Raw genomic sequence first — 17,535 nt, forward strand, 5'->3', positions numbered from 1 at the left:
CGCTGCGGGTTGATAGTATTTCAAATAATTTAAATATATAGTTATTAAAATTTTAAGATAAAAAATTGGTAATTAATAAAATATAAAAAAGTTATAAAATAGTCTTGCGTACATTATAAAATTCTCAGTATTTGTAAAGTTAAATTATACTAATAATTGTATTTATAATTCAATCCAATTTTTAGTTTGATAGTTACTTTATAAATAATTTTTTAAACTAAAAATATTAAAATCGGAGGACTTATTTCAAATTGAAGAATATGTGAGGGTATCTTTGCCTTGTTAAAATTGATTGGAGAAAGAGAAAGTATCACATGCACCTAGTGTGTATTGATACTCCAAACACCGCAACTTTCATTAGATGATTAATATTCTAATACCGAAATTTAATTAAATCTATATGATGTACAAAATCTAACATTTAAATTATATTTAATGTATTATTTTTAAAATATTTATTAAAGGGTTTTAGGGATATGGTGTATGTATAAATATACACTTGATGTAAAGAAAGTTTAATAAGATGCACTCATAATTTCAAGAGAGATGAGAATTTTTTGCTTGCATCTTGTGCATACTAATGCTCCATACAATGCACAAAATATTAGATGATTGAAAAAATATTTGATAATTAATATTATAAAATAAAGTCTAATAATATAAATTATATTTGATGAATTAATCTTAAAATCTCGATTTTAGATATGTGGTGTATGCACAATATACCCTTTGTGTAAAGAAATTTTAATAGGATGCATTCATAATTCCAAGAGAGGAGAGTGTTTTGTTTACACCTAGTGCATACTAATGCTTTATACACCGCACAAAATATTAGCTGACTGATGAAATAATTAATAATTAATATTATAAAATAAAATATGATAATATATATGTGTAATATAAAATATCTAAATAATTTATTATACTACAGAAATTTATCTTTAATGCATATTTAAAGTTGGTTTATGATGCACCGGGCGCGTCCAAAACTAGTATTGGATATGTGGCAAATTGCTATTGCAACGTGGCTCTGATAGATATAGATAGATATACATAACTTCTGTTGTTTAAGATCCAGGTCACTTATAACAACTACCCAACAGCTTAATTTCCCGGCACGAATTTTGTTGCACCCTTTTTTTTTTGAGAATAGGTTGCACGCGACCTGCTTCATTCATTGAATGGATGAATTTGGCTACAAAGGTGAGGCAACGAGGGCCTCGAGGAAAAACAATATCAATATCAGCAGAGGTATATACATAAGTATATATATATATATATATATATATATACATATAAAACCTTAAAGCAGATTAAAATTAGATTAACTAATTTTAATTTCTTAATAGTCATCTGCGCCTCTGCACCAGTGTCATGTGGACAGGTAGATTTAAGTGAAAAATGTGCGAAGACCCTTCAATTATAGACTATTGTAAATCATACCCTCAAATTTTTTAGCAGTGCCTTTTCAACTTTCCAATTATTTTGATCGAAATGCTTTTGTTGGTCGAGTATTTCATTTAAATTGAGATTATTTTGTGTAAATCATTAGTGGATTTTTAATAAAAAAATTTTTGTTGAGTTGGTTGATAATATTTTTTTTCATATTTTTTTAGTACATATACTATTTTTAATATTTAAAAATGTGACGACATGAGCTCATAAGAAAAGATATTGGAATGAATTAAATTATCCTCAGATTATAGGAAAAACTTTTAATTTTATTTACAAAAGAGTGTCAACCAAACCAAATAAAAATAGTGACCCATTTCCGACGAGTCCATAGTTGAGGGGCTGTAAATGCATTTTGAACCACAGATTAAATTAATTAATGGCCGTGCGATGAGGATCTGACGGCGTGTCGGGCGAAGCGCCGCCAACCTGGACGAGCGATCGTGTCGAGGAGTTTTGCGCCGACCACACGAGCGTGCACCATCACGAATTTTTCCCTACACCCGGTACACCCGTACGAATGATGCACCGCCCTCAACATTTGACGATAAATATCTTAAATAAATAAATAAATAAATTATTACTGCGTACATGTGGGTAAAATATAATAATAAACTTTAAAATTAGATTATCAAGGCATCAGTTACAGTTAGTGCCCAAAATTAATATATAACTCAATTCCTATATAAAAAAAAAAAACCCTACAAAACTTATATGATTTAGGAATCATTTTTAGTCGACTATTTAACTATTCAAAATTTTAATCTTAATATCGAATCTTTCAATTTTTTAATTTTAGTTAGTCAACAGTATTTTGACTTTAAAATTTAAATACATTATTTATCTTTACATATTTAGTTGTCATACTTCAAGTAATTTTTATTACTATAAATTTATTAAAGCAAGCAACTAGTTTAAATTTTAAAATTAAAATGTTGTCGACTGACTCGATTTAAACAAATTGGAAGGCTATATAGTAAAATCGAAATTTTGAAAGATTAGATAGGTAACTCAAAATGATCATTTTTACTAAAAAAATTTTATGTAAATAATGCATAACTTTTTACTATTTAGGGTTTTTCAACACATTCTGCAAAACAAATATAAATTTTAAGATCTCTATTATAAATTTTCAATTGTGTCAGATACAATGCATCAAATGTTTGCTGGTTTTGACCCCACAGCTGGTTTAGATTCATTTTAAAAACTAGAAAAAACTTCAAAAACCCTCCTGTGATTTCACACTTTTTTATTTTAGTATCCTGTGGTTTAAAGTGCATCAAGTTAGTACCATGTGGTTTCTCACTTTATCACTTTAGTATCCTATGCTTTAAAGTGTATCAAGTTAGTACCATGTGGTTTTGCACTTTATCACTTTAGTACCCTGTGGTTTCACAATTTATCACTATAATACCCTGTGATTTAAAAAACCACAGGGTACTAACTGAAGAAACAAATGGCAACTAAGAGGAGGGGTGAATTAGTTGACAACTAAAAACTCAAGTAAAATTAAATCTAGATAAAAATTGCACAATCAAATAAAAGAAGAAAATCAAACTCAGATAACATAGATGATTTATCCTGGTTCGGCCCTTCTGCCTACTCTAGTCCGGTCCTTCTTCTCCTCGAGGTACCGATTTCACTATCACTTGGCCTTTTGAACAGGGCAAGACCAAAGCCGCTTACAATCACACAAAACTTCTTTTACAATCTCTCAAGAAGCTCACAATTACAAATCGATGAACAATTAGGATTTAGAGAATTTTTCTGAAGTTGCATCACAAACAACATTTAAGCCCCCTTTTAAATACACTAGCCATCATTTCAAAAATGGAACAAAAGCATAATTAAATTATAATTGATTTCAATTTGAATTTTAACCATATTTACAAATGCATTTGAATTAATTCCAATATAAATTCGAATTCATACCACATTTGCAAAATATTTGAAATATTACTATATTGAAAAGCTCATTTGAAATTATACTAAATTTATAAAATCCTTTTAAATTAATACTACAAATGAAAAAAATTTTGAATTCATTCCATATTTGTAAAAGCTTTTAAAATAATACAATACTTATAAAACTCATTTATATCATATTTCATATTTTTTAAATTCATACTATATTAAAATCAAATTTGAATTTATACCATACATAAAATTATTTTCATACCATATTAAAATAATGGCTAATTTGACATTAAGCTCAAATCAAACCCAAAAGATGAATTGGTCAACTTGACTAGGTTGACCGGCTCAAATCCGATAAATTGTAAAGAAGTCCTCCAAATTTTTGTTGTGGCACTTGCATCCAATTTGGTACAATTTGATTTTGTCCGGGCCAATTTGAATAATTTGATTGAATGGTTACCTTTGATCAATTCCGATTTAGCTTGAGTCACTTTAAATTCAACAATAACTTGAAATTGCTAAATGACAAATTAAATTCAATATTTGTTTGTTATCATCAAAATTTATTATTGGATAAAATCCAACACTAACTTGATACAAAATTAAAACCACATGGTATTAAAGTGATAAAGTGCAAAACCATAGGGTACAAATTTGATACACTTTAATGTACAGGGTACTAAAGTGATAAAGTGAGAAACCACATGGTACTAACTTGGTACATTTTAAATCATACGGTACTAAAGTGAAAAAAATTGAAACCACAAGGGGAGTTTTTGAAGTTTTCCCTAAAAACTAGGCTAAATTATAGAAAACCCTCCTGTAATACCCCGCTTTTTCACTTTCCCCCTGACATTTAAAAACCTTCACTTTGCCCCCTTGTAAAATGAAAAATGTTCACACGGGAGTTACGGTGTGTAAAATGACCATTTTGCCCCTCGCCATTTTCGTCTTTTTCCTCATCTTCATCAGCCGCCTCTTCGATCGGTCGCGATTCCCACCTCAATCCGCCGCGATTTCTCTCCACTTCCTTCTCTACCTGCTCCCCTTCTCCTCCTGTACCCTCGCCGCCCCTCGATTTCAACGATAATAGGGAGGAAATCGAGGTGGGTGTTGATGGAGAGGTAGGCAAGGGCAACAAGAGCGAAAGCGAGGCGGCGGAGAAGGACGAAGGGGATGTGGGCGAGGACGAAGCAGTGGAGGACGGCGAGGCGGTGAGCCGGAGGGAGGCGAAGCAACAAGGAAGAGGACGGAAGGATATTTTCGGCATAAAAAAAATATTTTATAACGGAACCCTAACGGTAGGAGATGAAGTGCACATTTTCATTTTATAAAGAGACAAAGTGTAGGTTTTTAAATATCAGGGAGGGAAAGTGCAAAAGTGAGTTATTATAGGGGATTTTCTATAATTTAGCCTAAAAACTAAGTCCTAAATTAACGACTTTTCATTCGACCAGCTATGAATGTAAACAAAATCCTAAATTAACGACTTTTTGTTCGACCAGCTATGAATGTAAACAAAGGAGGTTTTGTACGTAAGATTTTGCAGAGAAACACAAGCCTTTTCGTCAGCAAAATACAGCTGTTTAGAGATGATTAATAATAATTTTTCGAAAAGAACTTGATTGTTCACAAGATTACTCCCAAAAATTAATACGGCAGAAACTTATCCTTTGATTACGTCAAAATTATTTCTGAATATCTTTCTGCATAATATGGTACCAAAAAAGACATTCGATCTCCACATACCAAGACATTTTGGATTTAGTTCTCACTTAAGTCATCTATTTAGTGTGAATACTGGTCGGTGGACTCGAATATATAAGAGAAAATGATATTCTCTAATTTGGCAAGAGAAGAATAAACCAAGAAAAAGAAAGATATTCACACATAAAACTAAGAAAAGAAATCAAATTTCTCCTCTTTCTTAAAATCTGCAACAACAGTAAACATTTTCCTTCTCTTGGAATCTTCTTCCTTTCTCTCTTTTGTTTTCCCTCTCAATCTCTTTCAAAACTGTCCCCATATTTGAAACGGAGAACAGGTGGGGAAAATTCAAAACTGCCCGCAAATTTAAAAACGACATCGTTAAGGTGGGAGCTGTTGTTCCCACCCTAGGTGAGACAAGCTTGTTCCTAGAACAAGGTTGTCGAACAAACTTGTGGGGGTGGAGAGGGAGAAGAGAGAGAATTTTAAATTTATTACAAAATTTATAATTTATAATTTCAAAAATAAAATTTATAATTTTTTAAATTTTAAATTTGATATTTGATATTTTTAAATTTAAATTCGATCTTAAATTTAAAAATTTAAAAAATAAAAAAATGAATTTAAAAATTTATAATTTTATATTCTAAATTTTATATTTTAAATTTAAAAGTTAACATTTTAAATTTAAAACTTTAAATATGATATTTAAAAATTCAAGTTCAAATTTAATGAGAGGAATAATATCATTATTTTTTATTTATAATTACTCATTATTCTTCTTATTTTATCTTTATCTATCAAAACGTTACTTTTTTTATTTCCGGAAACAACTCAATTTTCATTCAAACGTAAAATTAGTTTAATCTTTACTTATACTTAAACTTGTACCTATTTTTGAAAAAAGTCATTCTTACTTATATCCGAACCAAATGAAGCCTTATGGATCCAATAACCTGCTAAGTTTGTTAAAAATCGGAACGACGAAAAATAGATCCAAAAAATAATTTAATGCAAGAAAAGAAAAGTAAGGAAAGAACACACTGATAATTACGTGGTTCGGCCAACGGCCTATGTCCACGGACGAAGACGGAACAAATACTTTATTAATGTCGAAAAGACGGAGTACAAAAAAATCTCTCAAAAGACCAAAACTTAATTAGATTCGAAACACCGCAACAAGCAACTCCAAAGTGGCTCGGCTTAATTAACACCACGGCTCCTCATTACCGTACGGACCACCAAGCTTGGTCAACTCTCTGGAACATGCGGTTTAATTAGCATGGCTTCTAATGCACAACATTGCCTTCATTAATTAGATCCCAACAGAGGCTCTCACACCGCGCGCCACCGCAACATGACCACCCTTAATTTAATTAATTTTCATGGCCCTTAATTTGAGTCGCGGCTGGATTAATTTGGCCGTAGCATGTATTTATAATACATGTCTCCTAAATAGAGTCTAATCCTAATTCAATTAGAAATTAGATTCCGACTCATAATCCATATATGCCAAATTAAATCTAAATTATATCCAATCCCAATTAGATTAGGATTTAATTCCAATTTAGATAACTACAAATCTAAACCAAATATAACAAAGTTGCTAAAAAGTTTTATATTGCAAGTTGCCACTACAAACTTACTCCCATCCACCACACTTTAGAAATCTACAGAAATAGTGAAAATTTTGGTAAAATATATAGCAATTGTAGAGATAGAAGAGTTTCAACTCTTGGGGAAAAAAAAAAAAATCTAACTAAGCATGCTAATGCAGGTGATAATCTAATTGGTGCAGAATTGATCATCGTGCCCAGCACAATTGGGTAGCTAAGAACTGGATAGTTGGTATTTGAGATCCAAGTTCGACGCCTAATAGTTTTTCATTTCTAGGTGAGTTCATTTCTAAGGAATGAACGAAACGAATAGCATAATATTTTTCTCTCCAAATATATCTATATAATAATTACTGTAGAAATATATGGTTGTGTGTTTGCTCTCGCAAGATGATTGAAAATATATGTTTTACCTTCTATGGATTGCTTGGAGAGTGCTTCTTGGGGCTGGATCTATAAGCAGTTTCAATAAGGGAGGAAAAGAAAATGCCGATCGAGGAGATCATTTGATCAAATATGAGAGAAATAGTAAATAATATTGTCATAGATACACAAACAAAAGCGGGACTATTTAATTGTACACCGAAAAGTCCATATAAATCTTATATTTTTATTATCAAAAGGCTAATTTTTTTAGGCCTTTTTGCATAAAAAATTCACTTATTTTGGGCTTTTGCAAAATCGGGTCACTTTTTTCGTTTTTGCAGATTCGGTCCGTTTTTTCAGTAAACTGACCAAAATACCCTTATTACTTTTTCTCTTTCCTCTTTCTCTCTCCTCTTTCTCTTTCCTCCTCAAGCCCCTCCTCACCTCCCCGTCGCCCTCCTCAAGCCCGCCGCAAAGCTCCACGTCCTCCTCCTCCGCCTCCACAAGCCGAACCCGCCGCTGCGTCGTCACCAAAGTTGCAGGGGCGGAGCAAGCTCCTCGTCAAGCTCAAGGTCGAGGAGTCCCCGATCGTTTCCCTCTTCACGCGAAGCTCCGCCACCGAGCCCATCCTCCTCTCCCCCGCCGCCGCCGCCGAGCCCACTCCCACCGTCATCTCCGTCGCCGTCGCCGTCGCCGAGCCCACGTCCCGCCCCTTGCCGACCGCCTCGTCACCCTCGAATCGCCTCGTCACTCCCCTTGCTGAGCCCTCGTCACCTCCACCGTCGTCTCCGTCGCCGTCGCCGTCACCGTCGTCTCCGTTGCCGTCGCCAAGCCCACGCCCCATTAATGGTGTAATGATGCACCATTGCACCATTACACCATTAATGGTGCACCATTACACTATTAATGGTGTAATGGTGCAATGGTGCACCATTACACTAATGGTGCACCATTGCACCATTACACCAATGCACCATTACATCATTATTGGTGTAATGGTGCAATGGTGCACTATTACACTAATGGTGCACCATTACACCATTACACTATGAAATTACACCATTAATGGTGTAATGGTGCACCATTACAGTATGAAGAAGAAGAAGAAGTAGCCGCAGCGCGTCCGCGTGCCCGCCCGCCGCCGCTGCGTGCACCGGCCCCGCCGCCGACCCGGCCCCGCACCGCGGCTGCGCGCCCCGCGCCAGGAGCAGCCCGCGATCAGCGCCTCCCCCGCCGCCGCCCGACGCCTCAAGCGCGTCGTCGGCCCGCGGCCCGGGGCTCGACGTCGGCGCCGAAACTCCAGCACAGCGACAAGGTCCGCCGGCCTTGCGCAATGGCCGGTGCAGCAGCCAACGCCGGACGCGTCGACGGCGTCGCCGGCGCCAAATCCGGGTCGCTCCCTCTAGCTGCCGCGACGAACTCTCGCAGCCTCTTCCTCCGCCGCGCCGCCGATAGCCGACGACGACCCGTGCGGCGGACCGAGGGGCTCGCGCGACGGAGACGACGTGACGGTGGCCATGGGCCGCCGCCGCATGGCCGTGGGCTCGGCGATGCGACGAAGACGACGGTGAGGGTGGGCTGGCGGGCGGCGCGGGGAGAGGAGAGGGGTCGCAGGCGGTGGAGGAGGAGGTGAGGAGGGAGCAACGTGAGAAGGAGGGTGAGGAGGGAGGCGACGGTCGATCCGCCTCCGCTCTACCGGCGAGAAAAAAAAAAAGAACGACAGAAACGAAGAGGAGAGAGAAAGAGGAAAGAGAAAAAGTAATAAGGGTATTTTGGTCAGTTTGCTGAAAAAGCGGACCGAATCTGCAAAAATGAAAAAGGTGGCCCGGTTTTGCAAAAGTCCAAAATAAGTGGATTTTTTATGCAAATTGGCCATTTTTTTTATAATAATCTTATAATTCTCTATTTTATTAATACTAAGAATCTAGGCGCCTATTTACGGAGAGGGAGAGGAAGTTGCAATGGAATAATTTACTTAGAACGTTATATTATTTTAGAAGGAGACCATTGAACGAAGGGAGAACTTTCAAACCTGCTTCCCAATGGTAGAAGAGCGTGTTGTCCACAAAGGAGTTTTTCAAATGCGGACTGTACTACGAGCTTGGGGATGGTAAGCTCATCAACTTTTGGTCGGACAGATGATGTGGCAAAGTTTCTTTGAAGACGTATTTTTCAGACATATACGATAAGGTTGTTACAAAGCAAGCTTGTATTAAGGAGTGTTTCTTGTCTAACGGATGGAGATGGCGAAAAATTTTGAGAGAAGTTGGAACATGGGCTCGGAATAACCGAATGAGACAAAGGGAATTTAAGGATAAGCTTGCTTCCTTTCGGATGACAAATAAACCTGATGAAGTTCAGTGGAGATGGAATGCAGGAAATACGTTCTCTGTTAAATTGGTCTATTTGGTGACTCGAAGGGGAGGTATCCAGATACCATACTGATTCACATTTGGAAACTTAAAATACCTATAAAAGTAAAAATTTTCTTATGGCTATCCCTTAAGAAAAAGATCCCCACGACTGATAATCTACTGGAAAAGGGATGGTTGGGTAATCCTCTCTGTGTCCTCTGTGATGAAGTTACGGAGACGGTGGACCACCTCCTTATAGGATGTGTGTACACTAGGTTTATGCTTTTTCGAACCTTGGAGGACATCCAGTGTTTACAGACTATGAGGACGTATTGACGATCTGGATTAAAATGACCAGAAATATTAGGTCAAGGGAGATTCTGTAGGGTCTGATTACCGCAGTAGCATGCTGGTGGTTAATCTGGAAGGAAAGAAATAACGCGATTTTTAAAAACCACTTTGCTGACCCTCTCTTCGTAGTCGAGCATATCAAGGAGTTAGTAAGAGAGTGGAGGGACTTTTGTTGAGCTGAATAATCTGTCGATTACTTTTGTTGTTATTTCTCATTTCTTTTTCTTCTTTCTTTGAGCTATATTTTTCTTCTCGAGGCCATGTTGCCTCACTGTTTGTAGCCAAGTTCATTGTCGAAATGAATGAAGCGGATAACGTGCTACCTTTTTCTCAAAAAAAAAAAAAAAAAAAAAAAANAAAAACCGGAGCTTGTATGAACTCTTAGATGCTGAGTAAAAAATTCACGCTCGTCAAAATTGATTTTACAAGTCTTTTTCTACAAAGAAAAATGGCTTTTTGAGAACAATCGTCCATCTAAGGCTAGTCATCTGAATTGTAGTGATTTTAAAAAGTTTTAAAACGTGATCTACATCACTTAAATTTTTCATTATATCATGACTGGCCTACAACACTTAAACTTTTCATTAAATACGTTTAATCTCTTAATTATGTCATGTATCATGTTTCATCTCTATGTACTTCATCTCTGACCATCAAAAAAAGCATTAAAAAAAAATTCAAAAAGTCCAAGTTTGATCGTTATGTACTAATATATACGTAATTCATCCACCTTCCTTGCAATTGTTCATTGTCAATAATCAAACCATATTACAAAAGAAGTTGAATAAAATTTAAAGGCTATTTGAATGTATGTAGTTACAGCTCTATTGTAATTATTATCTACGCACATGCATGTCCAAATACAATTGATTTAATGTATTTGAATTCAACGATTATAGTTAAAATCGTATAAGAAAGCTCAATTGCATGCAGCAGTTTAAGTTACGTGTTGCACAAGTTGGAGAGAGTAATCTTGAAAAAAAAAAATAAAAAAAAAACTTACGGGCTTAATCATCTTTCAAAATAAAAAAAGAAATTAGTTTTCTTCATTATTCAGAATGACCTTGTCATTCCATATATAAATTAATAAAATTTGAAAATATACTTCCCAATTTATACAACCAAACAAATTATTATTGCTGCAGTGATTTTTTACTGTATCCAACCAAATAAAATTATGTAGTTGTAAATGCTACATATTTTGCTGCATATATTTCCAAATGTGTTGCATTTACAATTTGCATATTCTGATTCTACACAACTTATAAAGCTGATATTGGAAAGACCCCTCGATTAATTAAGATAAAAATGTATAGAATATCCGAACATCTTCTTAATTTTATCATCTAACTTTTCAATTTGTTTGATTTGAGTCAGTCAACAGTATTTTAACTGGTAATTTTGAGTGCGTAGTTTATCTTCACAGATTTAGTTAATATATTTTATATAATTATTATAAAGAGCTTAAATTCTAAAGTTTGGAATTAAAATTTTAGATCAGTAAAATTAAAATTTTGAAAGATTAAGTGGTTAATTCAAAACAGTTTGTAGTTCACAAATGAATTTTGCACTATTTTACTATTAATTAATTAATCAGGTTGGGTCAAGCTAGGGTCGCATCGAACCTACCCCGAAGTTGCGACCCCGCCCCCAAAACCCAGCCGTCCAAAAAGGCCCCCGCCACCCACGTCACCCCAAGCCGTTTAACTTAAAAAAGAAATCCGATCCCCTCGCACGAGTCACAAAAAAAGAAGAGAAGAAAAAAACAAAGAACCTTCTTAGACGCCATGAAACTGTACGCAAAACGGCGACGAAAATAACTCCCCCCAATCAGAGCGTGCTTAATACTTTATACTGGGTGAGTAATCGGGGTAGTTATTGGAGCCGCGGTCCACTGGTAAGTGATGAGTCAGCATTAATGTTTTTCGCTTTTCCGCCCTTCCTCCGAAACGCGCCCACAAACCGCGTCCACACGTTCTTCAGAGTCGCCGCCCCCTGCTTCCACCAACCCATAACATATATATAGCACCATCCCCTGCCACCACCCCCCCCCCGCCTCTCCCTCTATTGTGCTTAAGATAACAACAACAACAACAACAACAACAACAACAACTGCGCTAGCTCTCTCTCTCTCTCTCTCTCTCTCTCTCTCTCTCTCCATAGTCCATCCCATCATCCCTCTGCGACTATATACTATACATGAACGCCTCTCCCTCCCCTCTCCGCCCCTTCCCCTTCGACGAGGACTATTCCTACTACTACTCGCTTTTCCAGGAAGCCCTTTCCTCTCCCTCCGCGGCTTCGTGGATGAGCATGTCCGCCGACAACACCAGCGGCGCCGGTGCTGCTGCTGCTGCTGGTAAGAGGAAGAGGGATGAGGAGGAGGACGAGGCAGAGGAAGACGTGAGAAGACTAATTATATCGACGACGAAAGGGAAGTCGGTGGCGGCCAACCAGCTGGAAGGCACCGCCGACTACAGCGATCAGGGCGGGTCGCCTTCGCGCTCGCAGCAGCAGCAGCAGCCCGGGCAGCGGCGGCTGTGGGTGAGGGAGCGGTCGAGCGACTGGTGGGACCGGTGCAACCACCCGGACTTCCCCGAGGCGGAGTTCCGGCGGCTGTTCCGCATGAGCCGCGCGACGTTCGACGTCCTCTGCGACAGGCTCGGGTCGGCCATCGCCAAGGAGGACACCGCGCTCCGCGCCGCCATCCCGGTGCGGCAGCGCGTGGCCGTGTGCGTGTGGCGGCTGGCCACGGGGGAGCCCCTCCGCCTCGTCTCCAAGCGGTTCGGCCTCGGCATCTCCACCTGCCACAAGCTCGTCCTCGAGGTCTGCGCAGCCATCAAGGCCCTCCTCATGCCCGAGGCCGTCGCCTGGCCCGACCCCGCCGCGGCCGCCGACGTCGCCCGCCGGTTCGAGGGCGTTTCTGGGATCCCGAACGTCGTCGGCGCCATGTACACCACCCACATCCCCATCATCGCGCCGAAGACCAACGTCGCCGCGTACTACAACCGCCGCCACACCGAGCGCAACCAGAAGCCGTCCTACTCAGTCACCGTCCAGGGCGTGGTCGACCCGGACGGGGTCTTCACCGACGTGTGCATCGGGTGGGGCGGCTCCATGCCCGACGACCGGGTGCTCGAGAGTTCGGCATTGTACCACCGCGGCAACGCCGGCTTGCTCAACAACCAGTGGGTCGTCGGCGGGGCCGGGCACCCCTTGCTGGACTGGCTGCTGGTGCCTTACACGCACCAAAACCTCACGTGGGCGCAGCACGCGTTCAACGAGAAGGTCGGGCAGGTGCGGAATGCGGCCGAGGAGGCCTTCGCGAGGCTGAAGGCGAGGTGGGCCTGCCTGCAGAAGCGGACGGAGGTCAAGATAGAGGAGCTGCCGGCGGTGCTCGGCGCGTGCTGCGTGTTGCACAACATATGCGAGAGGATGAAGGAGGAGGTGCCGCCCGAGTTGAGATACGCGCTCATCGACGACGAGATGGTGGCGGAGAACCCCCTCCGATTGGCCACGGCGGTACGCGCGAGGGATTCTATCGCCCACAATTTGCTGCACCACAGCCTCGCCGGACCCCCATTCCTCTAGTTCTTGTTGCCGAGGTTCCGGGAATGTACAAGAGAATTTATATATCAGCTGGGTTTAGTATACATATACAGATTATTTCTCAGACCCATTGAAAAAGAGTACGTACGTGAGTCGGCTGCTCGACTTTGCAGGAGTGTCGCTTAGATAATTGAAAGACGCTACTTATTCATCCATCCACCCATCCAAATCAATACCGAGACATCTCTTTTTTAAGTTTGTAATATTCCTTTAGATAGAACTAGTGAGAAAATATTGGTTCTTGGATGGGCAGGGTTCAAAACTACACTTACCTTCTGCGCGTAGAGGGAGGGAGCATCACTTGATCATTTAAGATTATTTCTGGTTCCTGTTGGTGTGTTGCTTTTGTCAACCAACAAGGTCACAGATGTAAGAACCGGCACACATAAAGATTGTTTTTGTTTTTGGTCGCACTTCCAACTCACGAGCAAGCAACGATATGTAACTTCACTATTTGTCCACTACTTTTACCAGATGAAATAGTCAATACATAAGATTTCCTTCATTCCATACTGGGCTTAAACAGGGCAAGAGATACAGAGAGAGTAGTATCATGATGTCTATGAATTGTGACAAATAAAATATTTATGTACATTGTTCTTGAACATAAATCTGCGAAGGGGGGACGACATTTAGGTGGAAGAAGCACAATTTAGATACTGATGGTTCGCCTGATTAGGTATTTGAAAGGAAGAAGCCATCACTCCACCTGCGTAAACTCCAGCGCGTTTCCATCTGGGTCTCGTGCAAAGATTGCCGGGCGCCCGGATCGACTAAGAGTGTAGCTAATTCCTGCAACCATTTGCATGACAAAGATGAAGAATTCTCCTCAGGACTCTACCAATTTAGACAGTTATATTACATTGATCATGAAACAAAGATGAAATCAAACCAGGAATATTCGAACACCGCATAAGAGGTCAAAGGTTAACCACTAAGGCTGGAGAAAGCATTCATATATGCCGCCTATATCAGAAACAAAAGAATAAGAAAGTATACTGGCGCGGCACAAAAGTCGGATCTAAAGTAGATTGATGAATTGACTGTGAACAATCAGAAATTCTACTTGAGAAGAGTAATTTGACACGCTTTGGCGAAAAAAGCCATTGTGTTTCAATAAAATCCCGGAGGAAAGGGAATTAAAACATTTGAAGTTTGAAAGGAGATCTAAGATTTAATAGATATCATATTATATCAATTTGGCCAACGTTATTCTCATTGACAGTCCAGTCCAAAAGCAAGCGTGTTAGCATGTACTTTTCAAACCAAAATTTAAAAAAAGCCATTTATGAAGTTTCTAAACAGCACAGCGTACTCTTATTAACTATGCACTAGCATGCCCCTAGAAGATAGAACATAAAATTGTATAATAGTATAGGAATATATTGTGTTGTCCAATGCAAATATTTTTATCCTTTTACTCATATATTTGCATAACACACACATGCATTCATACATCAAGCACATGGCAAGAACACAACAATGCATTTTGTTTTTTTGTCTTTTTATGTATGGGGCCTGATTATCACAAGGCAAGCATGTTGGTTTCAGATTGTCATTCTCGTAATGACCAAAAGTAAGGAATTCTCAGCAACTCATGGTAATTCATGTTCATTATTTAATGAGAAAATTTTCCAAGTAATTTGAATATTTTTTTAAAAAAAAAGGAAAACTACTAGATTTAGTGCACAAAAAAAAGGGAAAATAGAGATTAATAAACAAATATCTAACCAGCTTTGTCAAAGATAGCTTTAAGCTTGGACACGTCTCGAATTGCAATACAAGCATGACGATCTCGACCGCCATGTTCAGGACGCCCTGTCAATGGATCAGGATTTGGCAGCTCCATCAAGTGGATCATCTCAGAACCCACCCAAAGCCAAGCCCCTCTATACGGAAGCTTATCATTTGGCCTCGCCTCATTTATCTCGAGACCTAATTTGATGAACAAAAACTTTTAACAAGTATTCAATGAAAAGAGGTGTTTGCATTAAGTGTTCTGCACAAAAGGAGACTTACCAAGAAGGTCCTTATAGAAGGCGAGGGACCTTTCCAGGTTTTCACATAGTAATCCAACATGATGGATACTAACGACGCCAAAATCAGGGCCTGAATTAGCCGTCAAATAAGAACTTCATCACCTAAACAGATCAAAACATCAAAGCAGACAAACTCCCCACAGGATGAGGGCTGTTTTTTTTAGTATGATTTGTTGTACGCTCTTATTGATATTCAAATCACAACATCGTCTCGGTAGTGAAAATCAAGTCTCCCGCGCATCTCGTTGGACAATGCTTAGTAATTCTGGGACTCCTCGATCATGTGACCACATATATACAATTAACGGAGGAGTCGAACGTAGATTCTTATTACATAAATTATCAAACTATAGGGTGTTCACCATTACCGCACGAACGTGAATATAATAAACAGATGCCAAAATGCTAGTTTTTCATCTTCAACAATGCTAGTTTTTCATTTCTATTTTTCGATTTGATCAAGCATTTAACTCAATGCTTCCAAATTGTCCACTCTCCTACGGTCTCCCAACGAAAGCATGTGCTGTTAAAACATCTATTAGCTACAGGTTTTGTTTACATATATCCCAAAATATACTCTTCATTTCTCCTATCTGAAGAACCTATACCTAAATCTGATCACTCGTGTGTTCCACAAAATACTTATCAAAGATCAAAATTTTAATAGATCCGCCAAAAATTACTAACTCGTGATCGCCTCAACTACAAATTTCACCACCAATTCACTTCGAGTAACTTCACACTCGCCATCGTCCAGACATAAACCACAGAACCCGGAACAATTAATCACATAGCAAACAAAAACACGACGCTGAATCGCAATCTCAAAGAAGAGGCTCTCACCATCGGATTCCTCGGCCCCGTCGACCTCCCTCGTGCGGAGATCGCCCTCGATCGAAACCCTAGGTCGTCCCAACAGGCGAGTCCCGCGGCTCGCTCCTCTTGTCGAGAGGGGCGATAGGGTTTCGGGCGAGATCGAATTGGGGGAATTGGGGACGAGGGAGGAGAAGCCTCTGGAGTTCACCTGATCACGAGAGATCGAAGGGGAGGTGAGAGAGACGAGGCATCGCATCGCCATTATCTCTGAGCCTTACACTTAGCCTCTCGTTTCATTCGCAGGTAACAGAACGAGTACACATTGTGTAGCAAATTTTAGTAGATTACAATAATAATACGATTTTGCCATTGTTACATAAGGACCTCAAAAATAGAAGATAAAAATTGACGTAAAAATACGCTACAATGCACCGTATCTTAGTCCGCATTTTAAATAATTTTTACATAAATCAAATAGCACGAATTAAGCCTTTTCATTTTAAGAAACCGCATCTAATTCATTCTAATCAATATATATATATATATATATATATATATATATGGAAAAAAACAAATTTTTTACAAAGGTACTTCAAAACTGGGGCGAATCTGTCGATGTGACTCCGAGTAGGAATAAGTCCAATGCTTTAAGATTAGTGCCTTTTTTAATTTTCGGTCTCTTACCATATATATCAAACCACGTATTCGATCGTCTCAGATATGTACAAATAATAATCCTTGTCCTATTCTATATATATGTATCTCTTTCTCTCTTTCTATATTGTATGCAAAGGGATCCATATTGCACCAAACTAGACACTTTTTCCTCTCAATTCCACAGTATCTACTGCTTCCATGGCTATTCAGAGTTTCTCCCGCTGCTGCTCGTCTTCCTGCGACTGGTCCGGCGGCATCTGCGACGTCACCTTCTCGTCCAACTCCTTCAACACCGCCCGAAGCAGTTCCCGCGACCGCGGCTGCGAATTCGGTGACAATGGCGCCTTCGTCGCCGCGACCGTATTCAACACCATATGCTGGTTTGGCGGCCGCGGCGGCTCCGTCGCACTGGAGGACACGTTCCATCTCCCGCCCCTCCGCGGTTGCTGGGTCGACCCCATCCTCGACCTCGCAGGCTCCCCCTTTGCACTACCCACCGCCTACATCGGCCTCTCCGCGTTCCTTAACTGCACATGGGGGCTCCCCCCAGGCTGCCGTGAGTTCGTCTACCGATTCATCTGTAGGGAGGCGGAAGATGCCGCACGGAGAGCCAGTGGCCTCCGCCACGACGCGCTAGCCATCCGCGTCACC

General features: G+C 39.7%; 2 protein-coding genes across 2 annotated transcripts; one reads left to right on the forward strand and one right to left on the reverse strand.

The window, feature by feature from the left end:
- On the forward strand, nt 11,827-13,822 carry LOC109716459 (protein ALP1-like). Its single transcript, XM_020241924.1, has one exon. It carries the CDS (start codon nt 11,963-11,965, stop codon nt 13,352-13,354), a length of 1,392 nt encoding a protein of 463 aa, XP_020097513.1. The 5' UTR covers nt 11,827-11,962; the 3' UTR covers nt 13,355-13,822.
- On the reverse strand, nt 13,853-16,566 carry LOC109716460 (uncharacterized protein YwkD). Its single transcript, XM_020241925.1, has 4 exons — nt 16,255-16,566; nt 15,392-15,481; nt 15,104-15,307; nt 13,853-14,164 (listed from the first exon to the last, which is right to left on the reverse strand). The coding sequence occupies exons 1-4, from the start codon at nt 16,487-16,489 to the stop codon at nt 14,073-14,075; spliced, it is 621 nt and encodes a 206-aa protein (XP_020097514.1). The 5' UTR covers nt 16,490-16,566; the 3' UTR covers nt 13,853-14,072.

The sequence above is a fragment of the Ananas comosus genome, linkage group 10 (assembly GCF_001540865.1).
Source record: "Ananas comosus cultivar F153 linkage group 10, ASM154086v1, whole genome shotgun sequence".
NCBI classification, from domain to species: Eukaryota; Viridiplantae; Streptophyta; class Magnoliopsida; order Poales; family Bromeliaceae; genus Ananas; species Ananas comosus.